A 24,667-nucleotide genomic window follows, 5' to 3' on the forward strand; every position below is an offset into this window, starting at 1 on the left:
ACCCGGAATAGCAGATTGAACGTACGTTGCATAATATTGTATTTATATGTAGTAAAAAACTCAAACGTGTTTTCCTGGAAATGTTTCTATTTATCGCGCGGTATGCTAACTTCAAATCTAATGAACCGATTGGCATGATTCCGTGTTTTCGACAAAGCTATCTAAATTGTCTAGGAGTTGTACCACTTTTATTCCGATCCATCGACAATAAATATTTTTACTTGGCCGACGAAGTCGATATATCGATGTAAACAAACCTATTTTTTTCAGATGGGCGCCATTTTTTTCCTATGGTCCAAATAACTGAAGCGAGGTACAGCTCCTAAAGAATCTTATATACTTCTCTAACGTCAACTCAATTTTGCTTTCAGACGAGCCGGCTCACCTGTGACATACCGCGGATGAAGGTCTAAATCGAAATTTTGTTTCGTTCCGACGGCACTTCCTCCTTTGCTGTTCGACATTTCCGGTCCAAAAAATTCCAGTTTGTAGAGGAAATATCAATAAACATTTCGAACAATTTTGACATTTATATCTATATCACATCCCTAGAAAAAAATTCTCAAACAACATGCTTTTTTCGGGCAAAAGTAAATCTCCCCTTGATGGGCCATGGCAGCATTACGACCCACGCGAATGCCTTTGCTAGCAGCACGACATCGCCTGCAACGCCTCTCCTGGCATCGTGAAAACATCGGTTGGACAACTGATGACTGGAAAACGATGGCCTGGCAGATAGGCTCCGACTTCAGCTAATACGGTAAGAGTTAATGGTAGGGTTCGAGTATAGCGCAGATCCCACGAACCCATGGACCAAAGTTGTCAACAACGCTCTGTGCAATTTGGTGGTGGATTGGCAGTGGTGTGGGATGTGTTAAAATGGAATGGACTGGGTCCTCTGTCCAACTGAAGCGATCATATACTGGTTATTTTCGGCTACTTCGAGATGATTTGCAGCCATTCATGGACCTCATGTTCCCAAACTACGATGGAATTTTCACGGATGACAATGCACGATGTCACTGGGCCACAACTGTTCGCGATTGGTTTGAAGAACGTTCTGGATAATTCGAGCAAGTGATTTTGAGACGCAGATCGTCCGACATGAATCGCATCGAACATTTATTGGACGTAATCGTGAGGTCAGTCCGCGTACAAAAAAACTCAACCGGGAACACTTCCGCAATTACAGACGGCTATAGCTGCAGCATGGGACTTGTCGAGTCGATGCCTCTCCGAGCCAATGTGCTACGATATTACGAGGTATCCCACGTCTTCCGTCACCTCCGTGTTTGCAGCTTTTTCCAGACACAACTTCACTGAACATAGCTGCACCATCAGCGAAAAGTCTGAGCTTGCTATTAAGGGGACCACACCCTGCCTATCTAACTCATGTTAATTTAGGCAAGAATTTGACCCATTTCTGAAAAAACTATTTGATGCAGGACTTTAATTTTTTTACTGTATGTTACTTGATGCTAATAGAGTCAACTGTACTAAACTCTACTTTATCGATTTTATTGTTTTTAAGAAATACTTCTTTAAATTTATCAACAAAAAGTATTAAGTATTTTCTGAAGAAAATATTTTTTGTGAACTTCCTAATTGAGTGTTAATGAATGTAGTATCAGAGGTGGCCTTTTATGCTATGCAGAGTCTCTGAAAATTTCATTAATTTATCTATGATAGTTTCTGATATAATGGGGCATATGTACTGAAAATTTTAGTTTGTGGGAAATTGACCTTAAAGAAAAAATTTTAGAAATTTTTTACTTACAGTTAATTACCTCTAGTAGGTCTTCCAGCTTCTTTTTCACCTTTATGGATGTCTGTCTTGCTTTTTTGGCCATTATCAGATGCAGACCTGTCTGCGTCGGCTATCCTCATTTTATAGCACTGTTGCAGCCCAGTGATCATATTTTCACCAGGATTTATTACCAGGTTTTTCAGTACCCAACACTTTCCAATATTACCACAATTGAATGTAAGAACATCATCATGAACTACCAGTTTCATTGTATTTATGCCTACAAATACAGTTTTAGGAAGGCGGTTCCAAATTATGCTGTTGAAACATTCATTTGGTTTCTGCGTCTGCCCATGCAGACATTTCCTTAGAAGGTCAGGATGAGCCAACTCTCTGAAAATAGGTTTAATTGCTGTAATAACAGCAGCAGGACGAGAATGGTGGTGAGAATAAGATTCTCCACTTTCCTGAGCCCTGTTGAATTTGCACCACGAATTTCTCCTGATGGACACAATCCATAACATGGCTTATCCTCAGTAGAGGACTTATGGAAGAATATGGCCCAAACATCTCTCTTCGTTGCCTCCAGATTTTCTTTATTTCTCCTAATTGCCTGCCCATAGTATACCTGCAAGTTTTCTATTTCAGTTTTAGTTAACCGACCCTGTCCGGTCAACAACTTTCCATCTTCAAATTTTTTTATCCTCTCATATCAACAGTTAGTTTTTTCAGCCTTGTTCAAAAACGTTTTTGAAGATGGCCTATACATTATATTTAGCTAATAATGGCATCTCCATATGGCTTAGAGATGACAGTGGGTGGGTTGACAGTGGGTGACAGAAAAGTGGGCGTGGCACATAAACACACGTGGTAGGAAAATGCTATTTAAATGCTCGAAAACTTTTTTTCAGAAAAATCCTTTTCAGAGTACCTAAATAAAACCTTAATCTATCGAAATATGATGAAAAACGAAAATCGATTTTTTTTCGGCCTGAACCGCGGTGTGGTCCCCTTAATGTTTTACTTCCAGATCATTAATATACGACTTGAATAGCAAGGGTCCCAATCAATGGCCGATACATATGGGGAGCGCGTTGCCACCCGCGCCGCCCCCGCCATTCGTACAGCACGCTAATCGTTCGTTTCTTTCTTCGGTAATTTCCAAGAATGATTTCCTTTCGAAGTCGCGGGGTCCAAACGATATGTATCGAATGTGCGCTCGTTAATCGGTCATGCAACTCTGGTGGCTGGCGTTATGAGTATGTTTACGGTGGTCACTATAGCAATGACAAAAGAAGAACGTTACAAAAATACTTGTAATTGCAAAGGAGACAACTTACCTTACTCGTCGTTGGTGTTGTCGTCATGTTAAAGTCCACTACGGTGATCTGAATGGATAACTTGGAAGAGTCGAACCATGTATTCTTCCTGACACTCGTTCGTTTTCCGCACTGTCCGCAATGAAATTGTAACGGTATTTCAGCTTCGAAACTGTTCTTACGATGTTTTACACACTTCGCACCGCCACAGTCTACAAATTCCCTTCTTCGCTCGTCCGTCAGTACTCCATATTTGCGACAAAAAAGACAAACAATTTTCTACGCTGGATAAACATGAAATTAGATTTTTCCATTTGAGAGAAGCCGCTGAAAAAACGTCAAGAACAACAGACATTCCACTCACTAAATCGTCTGGGTTTCCCTAGCAACTCACAAATAATTGACGGAGGTATTTAGTTTAGAGAACCTACGTGAACAACGGGAAACAGATAAAAATGACGATCACAAATAATTGATCACAACGCCCGCCACCGGAGTCTCATTATCGATTTACGACCGCATGTTCGATGTGTGTCGTTCGGACCCAGCGACTTCGATAGGCAATCTTTCTTGGAAACTACCCTTTCGACAGTCGACTCGACTGAATCAAGTTATCAAAAAAAATTGTGTGAATCCTATGGGACTTAACTGCTAAGGTCATCAGTCCCTAAGCTTACACACTATTTAACCTCAATTAACCTAAGGACAAACACACGCTGCCTCGCCCGAGGGAGAACGCGAACCTCCGCCGGGACCAGCATCAAGTTATCGAGTAGCTACACTTCCCTATGTAGCACGCGTGTTCGCGTCGCCGTATTTTATACGTTTCTGCCTGGCACATAGATAGCTAACACACACGTACGAGGAAAGTCGCGGCCATTCTAGTGATCTCGATACGTTATTCTATCTGGCATTTGTACGAGAAAAGCCGCGAATATTGTACTGTTTTGTGATTTCAAAGAGACTAATGGGAGAGATTCTTCAATACAAACGCCCTTAATGATCGTGATTCTGTAATGCAAGCGTTGTCTGTTAGTCCTAGATCTGGCTATCCTACTTTGCACAACTTGTACAAAATATTTGTTTGTCTACCTGCACCTATTGCTGCAGTGGAAAGAAGTTTTTCAACATTACGGCGTATAAAGACATGGCTGAGGTCAACAATGAAGCAGGATCGACTTAATGGCTTAGCTCTGTTGAACACTCACCCTGACATTGATTGTCCCATTCGCAATGTAGTTAACCATTTGCCAGAAACAATAGGCGCATAGAATTCATCATTTAAGGAAGAGAACCACAATTGTAACTTTTTTATATCATAAGACGTCATTGCCTTGTACGAGGGTGAGTCAAATGGAAACCTTACTTTTTTTTTAATATTGTTTATTGAGAAATGGTACAAAGCTGTATCAGTTTTCAACATAATCTCCCCAAAACTCAATGCAAGTCCTCCACCGCTTACAAAGTGCACAAATTTCTTTAGAAAAAAATTCTTTTGGTAGTACGCGCAACAACTCATGCACCGCGTGGCGTACCTCTCCATCAGAACGGAACATCTTTCCTCCCATTGCGTCTTTGAGTGGTCCAAACATATGGAAATCACTTGGGGCAAGGTCTGATGAGTATGGTGAATGAGGAAGATACTCAAAATGCAGGTGTGTGATTGTTGCAACTGTTCTACTGGCAGTGTGGGGCCTTGCATTATCATGTTGCAAAAGGACACCTGCTGACAGCAATCCACGTCGCTTTGATTTGATTTCAGGCTGCAGATGATTTTTTAGGAGACCTGTGTATGATGCACTGGTAACAGTGGTCCCTCTAGGTATGTAATGCTCCAAAATGACGCCTTTTTCGTCCCAAAAGAGAGTCAGCATAACCTACCCTGCTGGCGGTTCTCTTCGTAACTTCTTTGGTTTTGGTGATGAGGAATGGCGCTATTTCTTGTTCGCTCTCTTCGTTTCCGGTTGGTTGAAGTGAACCCAGGTTTCGGTCCCAGTAACGATTCTTGCAAGGAAGCCATCACCTCGTTCAAAGCGCCGAAGAAGTTCTTCACGAGCATTAATACGTCGTTCTCTCATTTCAGGAGCCACCCACCTTGCAGACATTTTGTGAAACTGGAGCACATCATGCACAATGTGGTGTGCTGACCCATGACTAATCTGTAAACATGCTGCAATGTCATTCAGTGTCACTCGGCGGTTTTCCTTCACTATGGCTTCAACTGCTGCAATGTTCTGTGGAGACAAAACTCGTTGTGCCTGACCTGGACGAGGAGCATCTTCCACTGAAGTCGCACCATTTGCGAACTTCCTACTCCACTCGTAGATTTGCTGCTGTGACAAACATGCATCACCGTACTAAACCTTCATTCGTCGATGAATTTCAATAGGTTTCTCACCTTCACTACGCAAAAACCGAATAACAGAACGCTGTTCTTCCCTGGTGCAAGTCGCAAGACGGGCGGCCATCTTTATACTGATACTGCGTCGGTTTGTGTGCGTCTGCACTATGCTGACACCTACAGGCCATTCTGCACGCTGATTGTAGCACGCTTACCAACTTACAGGATAACGGCGTGAAATTTCGATTTGTTATTACAAATTTAAGGTCTTCATTTGACTCACCCTCGTATATGTGTATAATCAGTTTAAATAAAACTTTATTAAACTTTGCATGTGACTTAATTATTTTTTATTACGGTAAAAGTAGATGTAGCTCAAGATATCTTTAGCGTCCCCACCTTGAGGTTTTTCTGTATCCATCATTGGTCCCACTGCACTTCCGTGGGGCACATTTGAAGTTCTACTGCTCCTGTCGCGAACTCTCCATTCAATATAACACGCTGCGTCCTCCCTAGTAACAAATCTTCAGTCCAGTTTCAAATTTCGCTCCATACCCCGCGTAATTGTAGCTTTTTTGATCACCTTTAGTGTGGTACACAGTCAAATGCTTTTCGGAAGCCAAGAAATACTGAAACTTCCTGGCAGATTAAAACTGTGTGCCGGACCGAGGCTCGAACTCGGGACCTGTGCCTTTCGCGAGCAAGTGCTCTACCGACTGAGCTACCCAGCACGACTCACGCCCCGTCCTCACAGCTTTAATTCCGCCAATACCTCGTCTCCTACCTTCCAAACTTCACAGAAGCTCTCCTGCGAACCATGCAGAACTAGCACTCCTGAAAGAAAGGATATTGTGGAGACATGGCTTAGCCACAGCCTGAGGGATGCTTCTAGAATGAAACTTTCACTCTACTGCTGCACATGTGGGCGAAGACCCATAGCTTTCGATATGATTCGTGAGAGAAGCATATGCCATATAATTTGTAGTCGAAACTATTTCTAAAATACGATGCTCCGTCATAGGATGTACTTTTGCTGACGTATACTGATTTAGGTGTACTCTCTTGTGTTCACAGAGGCAGCTACGTCTTCAGGACGCGAAGCAAGTCGAAGCAAAGGCAGCCAAAATTAAGGAGTGGGTCACCAACAAGCTGCGCGAGGTGAGTCCTGAATTCTGACCTAGAGTAACATCGGTAGTCAGTCTTTGTACAGCACAACTGCGCAACGCAGTAATAATTACTGCCGCTACCCTCCGCCTTCTGATTGTGTTCGGTTCTGTGCTGTGTCGTGGTGCAGCGACAGCAAAATTTATTTGGAGATCAAAATTACTTATCTCGCGTAATTATATATATATATATATATATATATATATATATATATATATATATATATATACTCCTGGAAATTGAAATAAGAACACCGTGAATTCATTGTCCCAGGAAGGGGAAACTTTATTGACACATTCCTGGGGTCAGATACATCACATGATCACACTGACAGAACCACAGGCACATAGACACAGGCAACAGAGCATGCACAATGTCGGCACTAGTACAGTGTATATCCACCTTTCGCAGCAATGCAGGCTGCTATTCTCCCACGGAGACGATCGTAGAGATGCTGGATGTAGTCCTGTGGAACGCCTTGCCATGCCATTTCCACCTGACGCCTCAGTTGGACCAGCGTTCGTGCTGGACGTGCAGACCGCGTGAGACGACGCTTCATCCAGTCCCAAACATGCTCAATGGGGGACAGATCCGGAGATCTTGCTGGCCAGGGTAGTTGACTTACACCTATTCAGTGCCCCCTCGACAATCACCAGAGGTGTACGGCCAGTGTAGGAGATCGCTCCCCACACCATGATGCCGGGTGTTGGCCCTGTGTGCCTCCGTCGTATGCAGTCCTGATTGTGGCGCTCACCTGCACGGCGCCAAACACGCATACGACCATCATTGGCACCAAGGCAGAAGCGACTCTCATCGCTCAAGACGACACGTCTCCATTCGTCCCTCCATTCACGCCTGTCGCGACACCACTGGAGGCGGGTTGAACGATGTTGGGGCGTGAGCGGAAGACGGCCTAACGGTGTGCGGGACCGTAACCCAGCTTCGTGGAGACGGTTGCGAATGGTCCTCGCCGATGCCCCAGGAGCAACAGTGTCCCTAATTTGCTGGGAAGTGGCGGTGCGGTCCCCTACGGCACTGCGTAGGATCCTACGGTCTTGGCGTGCATCCGTGCGTCGCTGCGGTCCGGTCCCAGGTCGACGGGCAGGTGCACCTTCCGCCGACCACTGGCGACAACATCGATGTACTGTGGAGACCTCACGCCCCACGTGTTGAGCAGTTCGGCGGTACGTCCAGCCGGCCTCCTGCATGCCCACTATACGCCCTCGCTCAAAGTCCGTCAACTGCACATACGGTTCACGTCCACGCTGTCGCGGCATGCTACCAGTGTTAAAGACTGCGATGGAGCTCCGTATGCCACGGCAAACTGGCTGACACTGACGGCGGCGGTGCACATATGCTGCGCAGCTAGCGCCATTCGACGGCCATCACCACGGTTCCTGGTGTGTCCGCTGTGCCGTGCGTGTGATCATTGCTTGTACAGCCCTCTCGCAGTGTCCGGAGCAAGTATGGTGGGTCTGACACACCGGTGTCAATGTGTTCTTTTTTCCATTTCCAGGAGTGTATATGTGTGTGTGTGTGTGTGTGTGTGTGTGTGTGTGAGTATAAGATAATTAATTGCTTGACGTGGTGGGCTCATTAAAATGGTTGAGATTTGAATTTACTTTTTGTTTAACATCGGTTGATTAATAAAGATTGATCCTGAGCAAACTTATTGTTCACGAACTAATCTTGAAATACGTCACATTTAAGTTACGAACTAAAATAATCTTTTGGTGTTTTTGACTCGGCTAAATATTTCTTCTCGAGCATGAGATCTTTGATTATTATTTGCAGTTGCCTACACACGCGCGAGAGAATTATGTCTTACCACTTTTAACAATCAGTTGTAGTCTGAGTCGTGTGCCTAGATCTCTGCCAAGAAATGTAAATGAAAATCTTAAAACTACGTCTGCCTTGCAGAAAATATTTATTTTAATTTTAGGAGGCGAATTCTTCGCTTCCGCTCGGCCACAGCGGCCAGCGAGGAAGTTCAAAGAAAGCAGATTGAGTCAAGCGACGAGTGATTTAGTAACTAAAAGTGTCTTCATGACGTTTTCAATATAACTGGCAAGTATAACAATGTAGTCTGCCCGACCCAGTAAGCTGAATAGCGGGTAGGTTGCCCCGCCACAGTCCAGCCCGCTTACCACTTGTTACGTGTGAACCGGCGCTCCGGAACACAGCAACTTCTACCTGCTTGCGCAGATCGTAGAACTTACTTCTGTGCTCTGTGCCCGCTGGTGGAAAACGAAACAGTCGAAAGCGGCAGCTGTTCCCAAACCGCCCCCTGAAAGGCACGCACGAACTCGGTAACTTCCAACTGCTGTGGCGGACCAACTACACACAGTCTGCAAACTCTTCCAAATCTGAACGTAGCTAGTCAGAAAACTCCATTTCTTTCCACAGAAGTCTTAAAGAATACTGTAAATGCTAGACCAATAAAGAAGATACAAAACATAACAAGTTATACATATTTTCTGAAAACTGCATTTGTTTTATCTTGTGTTCTGCTCCCGATCGCTTTATATAAAACGCGCTTTATAAATTCTGACTTACCAGTTTAACCACTTCTGAGTTAATTTTTCAAATGGTTCAAATGGCTCTGAGCACTCTGAGACTCAACATCTAAGGTCATCAGTCCCCTAGAACTTAGAACTACTTAAACCTAACTAACCTAAGGACATCGCACACATCCATGCCCGAGGTAGGATTCGAATCAGCTGTAGCTGTCGCACGGTTCCCGACTGAAGCGCCTAGAACCGCTCGGTCAAACCGGCCGGCTGATTTAATTTTTGTTGTAGGGAAGCTTGCCTCTTCCTGATTTTTGCGTCCATTCTGACGATGTTACCATTTTTTGCGGAGTTACTTCTTATGTAGGTATCAGTTTGTTCATGCCTTAGGCTTTTCCTATACTTGAAGATGGATGGGATATTCACGCGAAACATTGAAACAGGAATTAAAGCTTACTCAAGTTTCTCTATAAGGAAGCGCAGTCTGCTCAATTAGGTTCCCAAATGTGAGCAGGAAATACCGCCTCTTCTTCGTCATCAGTGTAATTTTCAATTGTGTAATCGTGAAATTTGGTGAGATTTTGGTCTTGTGCCTGTATGCTGACAAGGTCAGCAAACAACTCAGAAACATTGTAAAAGTAGCTTAGGCTAGAGATGTAATGGCAACAACTAACCTGTGTTTACTGTTCTGGGCTTTGTACATAGAAACCAAACCAAGTGGTCGTATTTTTCGCCATCTGAAATACAGAGAAAAAAAAGTTCGTGAAAAATTTAAAAAGCTATACTTTTTTAAGGTTCGTGTCTTAAGCAATATACACAACCCTTGTTAGTGTGAATAATGTGTAGCTAATTTTAGGAATAACGTGATTTGAGGAATAACCTTTACTCTGCTATGTTTTTAAAAAAGGTAAATAATACTTTATACAAATTATGCCCGTTTATCTTTCAATAGTAACATTTTTTTAAGAAAGTTTCATTTTAATGTAAAAATAGCATCTAAAATAAAAGTGTTGTTTCCTGCATCACAGTTTATATATATATATCCTTAATTTCAGCAAAGTTACATTGCGGTCTGCAGATCATAGCAAACGTGAATTATGAAGTCCCTACGTGGGGCGTATTGCCACCTGGCCATCGAAAACATGGAGGTAAACTCACAGCAGCTTTGTTGGTCTTTCATCCAAAGCTTCGTCTTTTGTTTTCAGGAAATCCGATAACATTCGTCTGTTCAGCAAGTGTTCTGCCATTTTGTGTGGTCATGAGTGCTTTCCAAACGCAAAAATAAGTTTTCGCCGTGTACTGTAAATAATTTAACAGAACACTGCAATTTTCTAGTAGAGCATTGCCATCCACGTTCCTCAGATCCTAGAATTCTTCTGTAAGGCTTGAATTTATAACCATCGCAGTTTAAATGTACGAGGATTGGAACTTTAATAGTGTCAACTATGTATTTACAGCTCGTACAAAATAGATATGTGTTTCAAAGTGTTACTGACCTTCAAAGTAGTCACCAGCATCGTGTATAACCCGTTGCCAGCGCGGTCTATTGCCCGACGAATTTGTAGTAGTTTCGAAGCGAATGCCGTAAAATGTTTCCTTCAGTTTAGAAATCCAGTTGAACTCACGAGGTAAGTCAGAGGAGTGCAGTAGGTGGTACAGCACTTAGCAGCCCCAACAGTCAAACAAATCAGTAACAGCTGGCACTGTACGTGCTTCAGCATTGTCCTGCATCATGATGGTCAGGTCCTGCAGAAAGTGTCATCATTTCCGTCTCTATGCTGTTCTTTTTTGGAACACAAGCTACGACCAGAACAGTCAGGGAGAGAGAGAGAGAGAGAGAGAGAGAGAGAGAGAGAGAGAGAGAAAGCGTGCCTAGTTGCTTCCACCGCTCTGAGTGGAATAGTGGAATACATTATTTCTGAATAATGTTCACCAGTCTGCAGCCTTCTATAATTGTTGTCACCCTCGCAGAAAACAGAACATAGGATATGTCGTGAGTCTGTTTTCATGAGGCTGTAATAAACTGTTAACGGGGAACTGGTATAGTAAAAATAAATTCTGATTTTTTTTGAACGGATTGCCATTCGCTTTTTATTAGTAGAGTACGAGGAACTTCACAATTGTAGTCCACTTTACGAATCAGGAATAATTTACATTCTTCACACTTTCGTAGGAGATAACCAAAATAATGAGCTGTGGGTCTGAGTAATTACTCTCAAACTAGTTCTCAATTATATGTCCCAAACCCAGTCATTGCTAATTAATTAAGTCTTAACTGATACCGACCGCGGCAAACAATACGTCTGTCCTCGGAGACTGCCGAACCAGCTGTGATCTTACAGACGAACCACGTCGGCCGCCATCCCAAGTCAGGCGCGAGCGAAGATCTCCCAAAGTGCTTCGTCTGCCTTTTCGTTTAGAAATGGTTTACTATTCTGCTTGCAACTAACACTTTTAAAATAGTGTAGTACGCAATGGCTTTGCAGCCTCACTGTGTCTGCAGAAATATTATAAACAGCAATTCTGTTGACTCGCCCAACTCTTGTCAATTGTCTGAGGGAGAGCTGAAATGACTATACGTGTTCAGCGTATTAACAGCATTAATACAGTGTGCATGTATAGTGATTTGATGTGATTTATAAAAGATCGGCATCAGTGGTAACATTCAACACCGCGCATATGGACATGAAGATGACATATGATGATTCAGTTTCGATGTATATTCAAGTACAATTTTCGCGGTACTCTATTTGGCAATGGCCACATGGCCCAAGTTGCAAAAGTGGGCGACCTTAATGTCGTTTAAAACATATTACATGACTGTGAATCACAGTCACGAACAGTTAACGGCATACACATTGCCGAATCATCAGATCGCTTGCGAATTACGAGCGATCAGGCGGTTGATAACTGGATTGTTGTGATCCGTCGCTCATTGTTGCAAACGAACTGTTGCACATGATAGCGCCATTGTTTTCAAATTTGTCGTTTGTTATTGTCAAAACAATAACAGCTCAGAAACTGAGCCAGCAATTTTTTTTACAAGCAGCGTGAAGCTTTTCGTTCGATGACTTAGCAACAATACCTTTCGTCGCTACTTTCGACTATTGACGATCAGTCACCTTCAAAAAACACTGTTCGCGTATCGTTTGCAGCGTTTCGTAGTGGTCGCGTTTACGTCAGCGATGGGTTCCGTTACGATCGACCAGAATCAGTTGTTGATCCAGAAAAACACCGCTGCTGTAAGCAAGAAGACGGGCACGTGATCTATATTCAAATGCTGCAAACTACAGTTAGGTGCATGGCAGAGGATACATCCCATTGTACAGTTGTTAGGGTTTCTTCCCGTTCTATTGGAGCGCGGGAAGACTGATTGATAGGAAACCTCTGTGCGTGCAGTAATTATTCTAATCTTATCCTCACGATCTCTCTGGGTAGGGTGTATACGGCCCGGGAGATCCGGGAAAAACCCGGGAATTTCTTAGAATTCCGGGATTTTTCATTGTTTTAGATTTCAGTTAAAGTTTTGTAGGTTTGACGCGTAAGATCTGATACTCTGACAAAGAACTTCAGTCTACTACTGCTGAATAATACTGCAGCAATGGAACATGAATCAGGGAATTACACCAAAATAAAAGTTTAGTTGCATAGAAAATGGGTAATTTACACAATGCACAGACCAGTTTGCCGACACCGTAAAGTGTCAAAGGCTTTAGGTCGAAGATTATGCAGTACCTCCGTAACAACTAACGTGCATTCAATGCGCGTGACGTCACAATTGTTTACATTTTTAACATTTCACTAGTAAATATTACGAATAGTGGCTTGAGATGCGTTACCTTCAAAGGAAATTTCCACGCAAAATGATTTATGTTACGTGTGAGAATGTGCAGTGAATTTCTTAAATCACAGGGCGTTATAACTCTCATTCAAAACGTAACACTTTGAGGATCAGCCATTTGGAAAATGTAGGGCCCAGAAGATAAGTCATTTTACCGGCACATTTGTATTTGATATGACTTAACGTGTAGCACACGCTAAAAAAAGACCGAGCTTCAAGTTAGTTTTCATATTTAATGTTGTTCTTACATAGATAAAAAATTATGCGATCGATGGCAAAAAGTGTAATTGACCTTCAAAAAAATGTGCATAATGTGTTACTGAGTAATGTCACAAGTGTTTTCATGCCAGAACACCTCGACTTTTCTACGCAAATGATAATTATTTTGGCACGAATTTAATTGCCAAATTTGAGCCTGTTAGTAGGCCTACAGACTTCCTATCATTGTAGGACTGATAACAGTGGATGCCAATAGACGATGCAATTCTCGTTCGTACATACACATCTACTTACGAGTTAACCGGTGTAGAAACGCACTTTGCTGATTTGAGCTAGCTCGGCCTTTCTTTCTCGTAAGCCTCATGCTCTGAATAACTGCCGTCATTCGCTAGCGAGATCACGTGACATGAGCTATGACTGGCTGACGAAAGTGCATCGCTCAACGCAATCTCTATTTTAGAGTTTCGGAAGCTACCGTGCTGTAATTTGTGTATATACTTTCGCAATACGAAAATAAATTCTGTGCATATTGTCTCACATCAAACAAATTTACAAACGCATTGTCTTTCCTGGGAATTTTTTTTTTCTTGTCCACGTAGGCACCCTGTTGTAGTATATCCCTAGAGTGATCATTTAAAGCTGGCTCTTGAAACTTTGTTAATAGACTTTATCGGTATAGTTTACGTATGTCTTCAAGAGCCTGCCAGTTCAGTTCCTTCAGTATCTCTGTGACACTCTCCCAAGGATGCAACAAACCTGGTACAATTCGTGCTGCCCTTCTCTGTACACGTTCAATATCCCCTGATAGTCCTATGTGGTACGGGTGCTACACACTTCAGCACTATTCAAGAACCGATCGCACGTGTGATTTGTAACCAATCTCATTTGTAGATTGATTGCACTTCCCAGTATTCTACCAACAAACCGAAGTCTACCACCTGCTTTACCCACGGCTGAGACCACGTGATTACTCCATTTCATATCCCTACAAAGCGCTACCTCCAGGTATTTGTTTCAGATGGCCGATTCCAGCAATAACTCATTGATATTATAGCCACAGGATACTACTTTTTTCGTTTTGTCAAGTCCAAAATTTTACATTTATGAATATTTAGAGAAAGTTGCCAATCTCTGCGCAAGGTTGAAATCTTATTAAGATCCGACTGAGTATTTATACAGCTACTCTCAGATAGTACTTCATTATACGGGGTGTTCAAAAAGTCTCTCCGCGTGCCTTATGATTGTTAGCCGCGAGTGCTGTATAACTGTTCTCCTGCCTTGGTTGCTTCCCTTCAAGTGGACTCTCCCAACATTCCACTGTTTCGTTTATCTCAGCCAGCGTCAGTAGTGCCGTTGGTGTGTGTCGTTACGTGTTGACGTGAACGTTTAAGTTTCTTTATTCGTTTGTTTCCTTTTTGTCACTGGTAAAATGCTAACCATTGAAGAACGTGTTTTTAGTCGAACAAGTGTTCAAAGCTGGCGGTAAATACACAGTTTTAGTTCGTCAAACATTTAATTCAGTTTTTCCGGACACAACACTCCCACATCGCGATACTGTGCGAGTTTTCATTAAAAATTTTCGAAGTACGGGTCCTGTGACAGATTCACCGAGAAGTGGTCGTCCTAGCGTTTTGTCTGAGGATAAACTACTCGACATTTCCGATAAAATGTCCACGAGTCCGAAAAAGTCAGTAACAAAACTCGCCCAGGAAATCGATGTTAGTGTCGGAACGGCCCACACAGCTGTAAGGAAAAAATTAGAACTTTTCCCATACAAAGTGACAGTCTCGCAAGAACTGAAAATACGGCATCTCCGAGAGACTTTTTGAACAACCCGTAGATAAATGCATCATCTACTGAATGCCTGATTTTACTGTCGGCACACCCGAAGTGACTTCTACATCTGACGATGGCTCTCCACACGAGATAACGTGCTGTGTCGTCCCTACCAAAATGTTCTCAATCCAATCACAAATTTTGACAATAAGCGTAGATGTGGTAGTGAGTCAAATGCTTTTCGGAAATTAAGAAACACTACATCTACCTGTTTGCCTTCATCCAAAGCTTTCAGTATGGTATGTGAGAAAAGTGCAAGTTGGGTTTCACATAACGGATCTTTTCGAAATCAGTACTGGTTGGCATTGAGAAGGTCTTTCTGTTCAAGGTACCTCGTTATGTTTGAGCCCAGAATATGTTATAAGATTCTGCAACAAATCGATATCAGAGATATTGGACGGTAGGTTTCCGTATCCAGAAATGCCCGTGCAGGACCTGCAACATGCGGTCGTGCATTATCCTGCTGTAATGTAGGGTTTCGTGGGGATCGAATGAAGGGTAGAGTCGCGGGTCGTAACACATCTGAAATGTGCCGTCAATGCGAACAAGAGGTGACCGAGACGTGTAACCAATGGCACCCCATACCATCACGTTGGGTGATACGCCAGTATGGCGATGACGAATACACGTTTCCAATGTGCGTTCACCGCGATATCGCCAAACACGGATGCGACCATCATGATGCTGTAAACAGAACCTGTATTCATCCGAAAAAATGACGTTTTGCCCTTCGTCGTCGAGTTCACCATCGCAGGCGCTCCTGTCTGTGCTGCAGCGTCAAGGGTAACCGCAGCCATGGTCTCTGAGCTGATAGTCCATGCTGCTTGCAAACGTCGTCTAACTGTTCGTGCAGATGGTTGTTGTCTTGCAAACGTCCCCAACTGTTGACTCAGGGATCGAGACGTGGCTGCACGATCCGTTACAGCCATGCGGATGAGATGCCTATCTCGACTGCTAGTGATACGAGGCCGTTGAGATCCAACACGGCGTTCCGTATTACCCTCCTGAACCCACGAATTCCACATTCTGCTAACAGTCATTGGATCTCGACTAACGCGAGCAGCAATGTCGCGACACGATAAACCGCAATCGCGATAGGCTACAATCCGACCTTTATCCAAGTCGGAAACGTGATGGTACGGTTTTCTCCTCCTTACACGAGGTATCACAACAACGTTTCACCAGGCAACGCCGGTCAACTGCTGTTTGTGTATGAGAATTCGGCTGGAAGCTTTCCTCATGTCAGCACGTTGTCGCCACCAGCATCAACGTTGCGTGAATGCTCTGAAAAGGTAATCATTTGCATATCACAGCATCTTCTTCCTGTGCGTTAAATTTCGCGTCTGTAGCAAGTCATCTTCGTGGTGTAGCAATTTTAATGGCCAGTAGCGTATTTACTTACTTTGCCGTTCCCGTTAAATTACTCTGAATTTTTTTGCTCCTGTGTCGTTTAGTCATGGTCTCCAGAAATGTGTGGTACTCCAACAATTTAAATCAAATTATTAAATAACATGGAAACTTTCTCGTGAGTAATACACAATCCTTGCACACAGGATGCAAAATGACAAGTTATAACAGGAATCGTCTTCGTTTAGGAAGCAGTTCAAATTTCTCATTTACCATTAAGCGACCCTCTCAAGGAAAATGTAGCGTGTTCTTATGTAATGTCATAAATGTGGCAAAATGCCTCTACAAACGTAAATTTTATTGTTTTCATGCTAGTGGTGTAATAGGTGAGCGAGAGCCTTAGTACAGGTTAAAACTATGCTCATGTGTGAGGTAATGACTGATTCCGTCACCAGAAAATGATATACATTATTCTGTTGTACCTCTTGTACCTCGTATATGGTCAGTGCCACATTATATCACATACTGGACTCGCATTCGTAGGGGACCAAATTTTGATCGCAGGTTTATGTGAGATGACCAAAATCTGACCATGATTATAAGATAGAATATGGGAGATACAGTCCTAGTGAATTTCAGCTACACGATTAAACGCATTTCCTTGAACTGGACGAGAAAGGGGATGAAAACATAAAAAGTAAAATATACTTTGCATACTTTTATTCATATATCATATTTTGGGGTAGCTCTTCAAGCTGAAAGCCGGTTTTTAAGAGTGCAATGAAATTAATAAGACTCATTTGTGAAGTAAATTCAATATGTTAAAAGCGCACTGAAATATGTGTCACACAGATGTGTTCTAAGCGTGTTTGTTATGTTTTCTGCTATGTTTCACATCTACAAGGAGCCACTCAGTTTTTGGTCTATGGAATCAAAAAGCAATTTAAACAAAACAAGTTATTTTTTCCATGACCTAAAATGCACAAAAGTAATCACAATAGAATGTAACAATTTACGAATACTTATTTACAAAAGCAGTTCAACTCTACAGTATTTTATCTTCCAGAGCAAATTTAAAAAAATGTCCTTCGATAATTTATTTGCACAATCCATACCTCTGTAGCTGAGATTATGCTTCACTGTATGAAAAAATGTTGCTAGCTCACCTGCAACTTTTTTCATGTCCTTGCTGGTGTTGCCAAAATGGTTAAATAAATTTGAATTCACCTTTACGTCTCTTTGTAATTTGTAGATTGTGTAGTTCTGCAGAAGAATGTTGGATGCAGTGAGCTTTACCACCATGAGCGATGCTGATGTCAGGCTTACATTGCACAAAGTAAGCTGGATTTACGTTGTTGGCCATGGGCGTTAACCACGAATATTGTTTCTCCAATATCTCCAAGTAAACACACAAGTACTTCATCTTCTTGGTTCGTGGAGTTTTCACATCTTCATTTTCACGGCGAGAGCATATAATGAAAACCCTTTCACTTAAAAACCAAATGAAAATAATGTATTCACGAACACTTCACAACAGGTATTACAGAAAAACCAAGTTAGCACAAATCGAAACATTTGGCGCTAACGTTCATCTGTTTCGATTGCTGACACGAACAGTAATCGAGAATATCGATTATTGCAAGAAAATTTTTAGAGATATCTCGATGAAAGGATTCCAACTGTCGATAGTACCTCGCGGGTTATAACAGCGATCACTTAACGAAATATACGGGAGAAACAGGCGGACAATAAGGGAGGCGGGAGAATTTTTTAAAAAAAAGTGCTGCTATACGGGAGAACCGTATAATACAGGAGAGTTGGTCGCCCTACGCATCCGGGAGGACGACGGTTCAAACGTACGTCCGGTATCCTGATTTAGGTTTTCCGTGATTTCCCTAAATCACTTTAGACAAATGCCAGGATGGTTCCTTTGAAAGGACACGGTCGATTCCCTTCCCCATCCTTCCCTAATCCGCTGGGACCCATGGACTCGCTGTTTCATTCCCTCCTCCAAATCAGCCAACCAACCAACCAATAACCGACCACTTGATATAATTTTTAATTTTAAACTTAAGAGTTTATTTTCATTCTCCCCTAAAAGTTTTAAGTGGTATAATGATTCAAATAGCCTATTTGCTCATCTTTATGTAAGCACCTTATTTACAGAGCTTTCACCCTGATTTAATCTGTAACACACTACTTTTTTTCATCTGTTGAAGTTTGCTGAGCTACCAGAGTGTCTACGTATTGTTGTATTTATTCTCCGGGAGTGCTAGTGAAGGTAAAGTGCCGGAAACCTGGAAACGTGCCACTTACCTGGGGCATCTGTGACAACAGTCACGAATCTACTTCAGCTATAGCGTACAGTATTGAGTGTCTCAACTGCATCCGGAATAGCTGGGACAATGAACTCTGAGCTTGGCTTGAGCCAAACAACACAGTTTAAATGAAAACAGTGTGACAGGAAAATCAGAAAGAAAGCGTTTCTGTTAGATCGGCTGTTACCAAACCACGTCACTGTCGGTAAGAGGCTGCAGGGCTGTAGAGAGTTCAAAACTTGGCGTTGTTGGCTACAGAGGCACACAGTGTAATCCAACACGTATGTATCACAGTGAGTGTTCAGATAGGCAGTGGAAGCATCTTCTACTGTCAGCTACTCAAGATGAAAAATAGCAAACTGGGGATGCCAGTTCATTCAGAATAAAATTAGAAGCATCAGACCCTCCTCGCATCCAAATTTGACTACCTAAATTAAATTACCCAAAACCCTTGAAAACGGTTTGTAACTTGAAAACACTCATTATTCTTCACCACCGCCTCGTAATTTTACTGTCGGCACTACACATGCTGGCGGGTGACATTCACCGGGCATCCACCATACCCACACTTTGCCATCGGATTGCCACATTGTGTTCCGTGATTCGTCCCTCCACACAACGTTTTTCACTGTTCAGTCGTCCAATGTTTACGTTCCTTACACCAAGCCAGGCGTCGTTTGGCATTTACCTGCGTGATGTGTGGCTTATAAGCAGCCGCCCGACCATAAAATCCAAGTTTTCTCACCTCTCGCGTAACTGCCATAGTACTTGCAGTGGATCCTGATGCAATTTGGAATTTCTATGTTATAGTCTGGATAGATGTCTGCCTATTACGCATTACTACCCTCTTCAGCTGTCGGCGGTCTCTGTCAGTCAACAGGCGGGGTTGGCCTGTACACTTTCGTGCTGTACGTGTCCTTTCACGATTCCACTTCACTATCACATCGGAATCAGCGGACCTAGGGATGTTTAGCAGTGTGGAAATCTCGCGTACAGACGTATGGCACAAGGGACATCCAATCACCGGACCACGTTCAAAGTCCGTGAGTTCCGCGGGGCGCCCCATTCTGCTCTCTCACGATGTCTAATGACTACTGAGGTCGCTGATATGGAGTACCTGGCAGTAGGTGGCAGCACAATGCACCTTATATGAAAATCGTATGTTTTTGGGGGTGTCCGGATACCTTTGATCACATAGTGTAAGTGTCTCAAACGCGGGAGCGGTGTTCAAGTAAGTGTGCTTTTTGTAAGCTCTTTTGTGGATGGACTATACTGCCTGAGAAATCTTCCACTGAATCCAAGTCGGCCATCTGCCTTTCTTTCAACTAGTTTTTGTGATGTGTGTATTCTGCAGATTTAGTTCACTGGGTGACACTGCAGAATTGTATCGAATTAGTAAATTAAGGAACTGAGCGTTTTTTCTAAGTTAGACCTAGTCTTCACATTTGAAATGAAATCGAACGATGAATACTGCTTTGGTCAGACTGAATGTTCCAGGCAAGTAGCCTGTCCCCAACGTCTCGAGGGTGCAGACAGTGCCACAGAATGAGGGCCAGTTCGGGAATGTGTGAATGTCCCAAATCTCTAAGTTAAGCGTGAACGCGCTCCACATATCACTTCATCCAAGTCCTATCATGGTGTTCAAAGTATATCACGATATTGATTAGCCCCTTTCTTGACTTATGATTGTGGTAAGTATAGAGAGATTGTACATAATGTAAAAAATGTGCAATGAATGCGAGTGATTAATGATGGTGTTCAGCAGACTCCTGTGATCACTGTTCAATTGCAGAAATCAATTTGAGACTACATCTACATAAATATTCTGCAAACCACTGAAGAGCGTGAACAGGATACCTTCCATTGTACCAAATGTTACAGTGTTTCCCTGTATTCCATTCGCCTATAGAGAGCGGAAAGAATTCCTGTTTAAATATCTTGTGCATATGGTAATTAATATTACTTTGTCTTCACGATCCCTTCGGGAGTGATACATAGGGAGCTCTAGTCTATTCTGAGATTCCTCCTGTGGTACTGATTCTTGTAACATTGTAAGTAGGCTTTTGCGGACTGGTTGGCGTCTCCCTTCAACTGTCTGCAAGTGTTTCAACACGTCTCTTACGGTCCCCTATGGGTCAAACGTACCTGTGACCATTTGCGCTACCCTTCTCTGTATAATTTCAATATCCCTCGTTAATCTTCCTTGGTAGACATCCCACAGATTCGAGCAAATCGTAGGATGGGTTGCTGAGTGTTTTGTAAGCAGTCTCCTTTGTAGACAGACTGCATTCTTCCACTGTTCACTCATGAACTTAAATCTGCCTCCTGCCTTACCTAGGACTATGTGTACGTGATCGTTCCGTTTCATATCGCCACAAAGCGTTACTCCCAGTTTTTTGTACAGGTGTGGATTGCGCAGTTTTATGTTTGTAAACATTTCAAGCGTATTGTCAGTCACCACTCTGAAATATTGTCAAGATGTGACTGAATATTTGAGTACTTTCTTATTTCGGGTAGATCATTAATACACGTAACTGCAACATCTGCCAGACTTGCAGTTTGGCTTCAGGAAAAGAGAATCCACAGAAAATGCAATCTATTCTTTCATGTGTGAGTCACTAGCAGAGGTAAACTACAGTTATTTTGTTTGATTTATGTTATTCCAGAGCCAAGGTAGCCCCTGAGGGCCGGCAACCCATACTACACCACAGAGGACAAGGTAGTCTATGTCCAAGGCGTACTAGAAGCACCATGGTAAAAAGCGGCTATTTACAAACAAGATAATGGAAACAGACATTCCGAGCACTACTTCCTGTAGGGGGAGTTTGAGCCACAGCCTGCAGGAAGAATCACTACGCCAAAACCTGACTGGCTGGAGGCATCTATTTAGGGGCTAGAACCAGTCCCAAAGTTCAGTTCACTCCGGCTGCCGACCTCGTGTACTGCGACTGCTGAAGATTACGTCTTCGTCTCTGAATTGGTCTCTTACTAGTGTGTGTGTGTGTGTGTGTTATCGGGAACCTTTGTGGAAAATTAGAAGTGAACTTTTGTTTGCCTCAATTAGGAGACTTTAATTTGCATCGTTATTTTTACCTTTCGTTTGTTGTTCAGTCATCAACCTTGTGAACTTACATCAATAAAAGTTGTATTTGTGAAAAACTGCGAATTGTCAGTCACAACAACTGAACAAAAGCATCTGCGCCCGCGGACGCTGAAGTACTTTTGCAAAAGTTGGAATATTATGGGATTAGGGGAAAGGCTCAACAATGGCTCACTTAATTTCTAGAGAGTGGCAAGCAGAAAGCTGCCCTCTAGTGTCAACAAACAGGGAAGAGGTTTTAACTTTGTAAATATTGGCTGTGGTTGCTGTTGAGATGTGATTTACTGTCCGTCTTATTTTATACGTGCATAACCGATTGTGGTAGTAAGTATAGTCTCCAATGCTCACGCCCTGTGTAGTTGGACGCTGCTCAGATGTAATTGACCGAGATGCCTGAAGATCGGAGGTTGACCTCCTGACACGGTTCCAGCCAGTTCGTATCCCGTCAGCGTTCTCTTAGTGATGAAACTGTGAAACAGCTGTACAAATACAAATGATTTTCCCATGTTTGTGGCAAATAGTGCCAGTTTTAACCAGGATTTATTTCTGTTTATGGTAATAAGGAAGCTTGCTTTCTATATAAACAAATATTATTTTACTAATAAATTAATAATAATCATAATTGTTTCAATAGCCAGTGGTACACACTAACTTGTTTATGAGCTGCTTACATTAGACAGGAAAAGTGATGAAAGCTCTCTAGTGTAAAACCAAACTTAGCATACTTATGTTTTTTAAAAATTCATACACTACATTCTTGCACTAAGTCTCTGTAATCTGTTACAAAAAAATGGAGGTACATATATAGGGTGATTCACTATTCATGTTACACACTTTTATAGTTTGTAGAGGAGTTTAGGAGATCAAGTTTTACATAGGAACCCATGTCGGGAAACATCATTCAACGACGCTACAGAGCACCAAATTTATAGACGCCGGTGACTGTAAATGTATGTGTGTATGAAGAATGTTTCCGTGATGATGTTAAAAACTGTATAGGATGATACAAAAGTATACAACCATTAATTTGTGGTAAGGGCCCCTGTATTGGAAACGTACCACCCGAAAGTTATAAGCGAAAACCATTCTGATACCTCTGGCAGTGGAATACACCTACTGATACTGTAACTAAAGTTGTAGCTTAGGCAACCTTCAGAATGGTAGTATGAATGAAAACAAAAAAAAAGTCTAGTAAATATTAGCTCTTAAATTGCATACCTTACGAGCTATGAGCACTTGTCCAATAGAGGAGATGTGTTACACAGTAGCGAAGATGAACAAGTGCTCATAGCTCCGTAGTTATGCGTTGTTTGGAGCTCATATTTTTTGTAAATTGTTTCTTGTCTTGCTCCATACTACCACCTCTGAAAATTACCTTCCATACCAGCTTGGTGACAACAGTACCGGCACACGCATTCCTCTCTCAGAGGTATCAGAATGATTTTCTCTTGTGGCTTTAGACTCGTTCGTTTCGGACCAGGCAACCTTACCTCAAATTGAAACATGTACTGATCTCCATCATTCTTGAAACTTTGTATCATTTCGATAGCCTCTTTAATGACGCTGTCCCAGTATTTAGATGTCTGTGCCAAGACCCTGGTATGTTGGTAGTCCATTTCGTGATTTTCGGACAAACATTGCTCTGCGACCGCCGACTTGTTGGGGTATCTAAGTCGAGTGTGCCTCTGATGTTCTCGGAAACGGTCTTCGATGACGCGTACTGTCTATCCAGTATAAGTCTTCCCACACTGACAGAGAATCTGGTATATGCCGGCCTTCCGCAAACCGAGATCGCCTTTGACACTTCCCAATAATGCTCGTATTTTATTGAAATTCGTACCAGGAACGGACTCATCAACCAAGATTGCGGCTGTAACCTCAGCAAGGCATGGAAACCAGCATTAAGTCTACTTAAAAAGAATCGCCGTTTCAATGCATACATTTACACGCGCTGAAACCTATAGTTCTGACTCTTTGTAGCATCGTTGGATGATATTTCCGGACATGGATTCTTGATGTACTAAGTCTCCTCTACAACCTCTAGAATTGTGAAACACCCTAAATACATGTGTGTGTGTTTTCCAGAGTTATGCTTAGTGTCAACCCCTTCCGACACCCCACCCCATCCCTATGACTGCTAAGGGTTTCATATCCTCACTTTACGTTTTGTTTTCCCATACGAAGTCATATGTCACCAAATTTGGTTGATATCGCTCCCAGTACTGCGGAGTTATACTTCACATGTGACCTCTGCGTTGCAATCGTCTCACGTCTACAGATTGATAGACCATCAGAACGGTCACTGGATGGAACAGGCACTCCAAAACTAAGTATTTAACACTGATATCAATCATTTTCTGGTATCTTTCATATGATCATCTTCACATCCTCACTATAATCAGTGTGCTACCACCACAGTATACTTTTCCAGATAAATGCAAGAAGTGTGGTTGAAACTGCTGCAGGCATTGGAGAGCTGCTCTGGAACACAGACACACGCGTACATTGAGACGGTGTTGTCAGTTGTAAACTGGACGCTTGTTTCAGCTGGAGGAGCAGAACCAGCACCTGCGCGAGCAGAACCAGAAGTGCAACGCGCAGCTGGAGCTGCTGAGGAACCACCTGGCCCAGAGCGCGCTCGGCCTCGGGCTCTCCAGGGACCACCGCTCCAGCACCGCCGTACGTATCCTCCACCTCTGCCTCCCCTAGTTGTGGTGCTCTCTGTGTTCAGTGTGCCTGTACTCTCACTAATTTATGTTTTATACAGGCTGAAAAGTATTTAAACCGACAAACTCAGGGAGGTTGTAGGGGACATCAAAACAAATACTTTCCCCTAATGTCATTTTTTCCTATGAGGATTATTTAAATCAGTGGGGGCCGTATTACGCTCTTCAGTTGTAGGTAACTGCTGTCCACCTGTGTAGT

General features: G+C 42.7%; 1 protein-coding gene across 5 annotated transcripts in view; it reads left to right on the forward strand.

Annotated features, from left to right (window-relative positions):
* Positions 1 to 24,667, forward strand: part of LOC126291754 (uncharacterized protein CG43867) — a 518,693-nt gene that overhangs the window by 337,159 nt on the left and 156,867 nt on the right. For all 5 annotated transcript variants that reach the window (XM_049985431.1, XM_049985433.1, XM_049985432.1 and 2 more), the window contains 2 exons: positions 6,482 to 6,565; positions 24,290 to 24,421. In XM_049985431.1, coding sequence (XP_049841388.1) covers positions 6,482 to 6,565; positions 24,290 to 24,421 — 216 coding nt within the window. The remainder of the gene's footprint in view (positions 1 to 6,481; positions 6,566 to 24,289; positions 24,422 to 24,667) is intronic.

Source organism: Schistocerca gregaria, chromosome 9 (genome assembly GCF_023897955.1).
Source record: "Schistocerca gregaria isolate iqSchGreg1 chromosome 9, iqSchGreg1.2, whole genome shotgun sequence".
NCBI classification, from domain to species: Eukaryota; Metazoa; Arthropoda; class Insecta; order Orthoptera; family Acrididae; genus Schistocerca; species Schistocerca gregaria.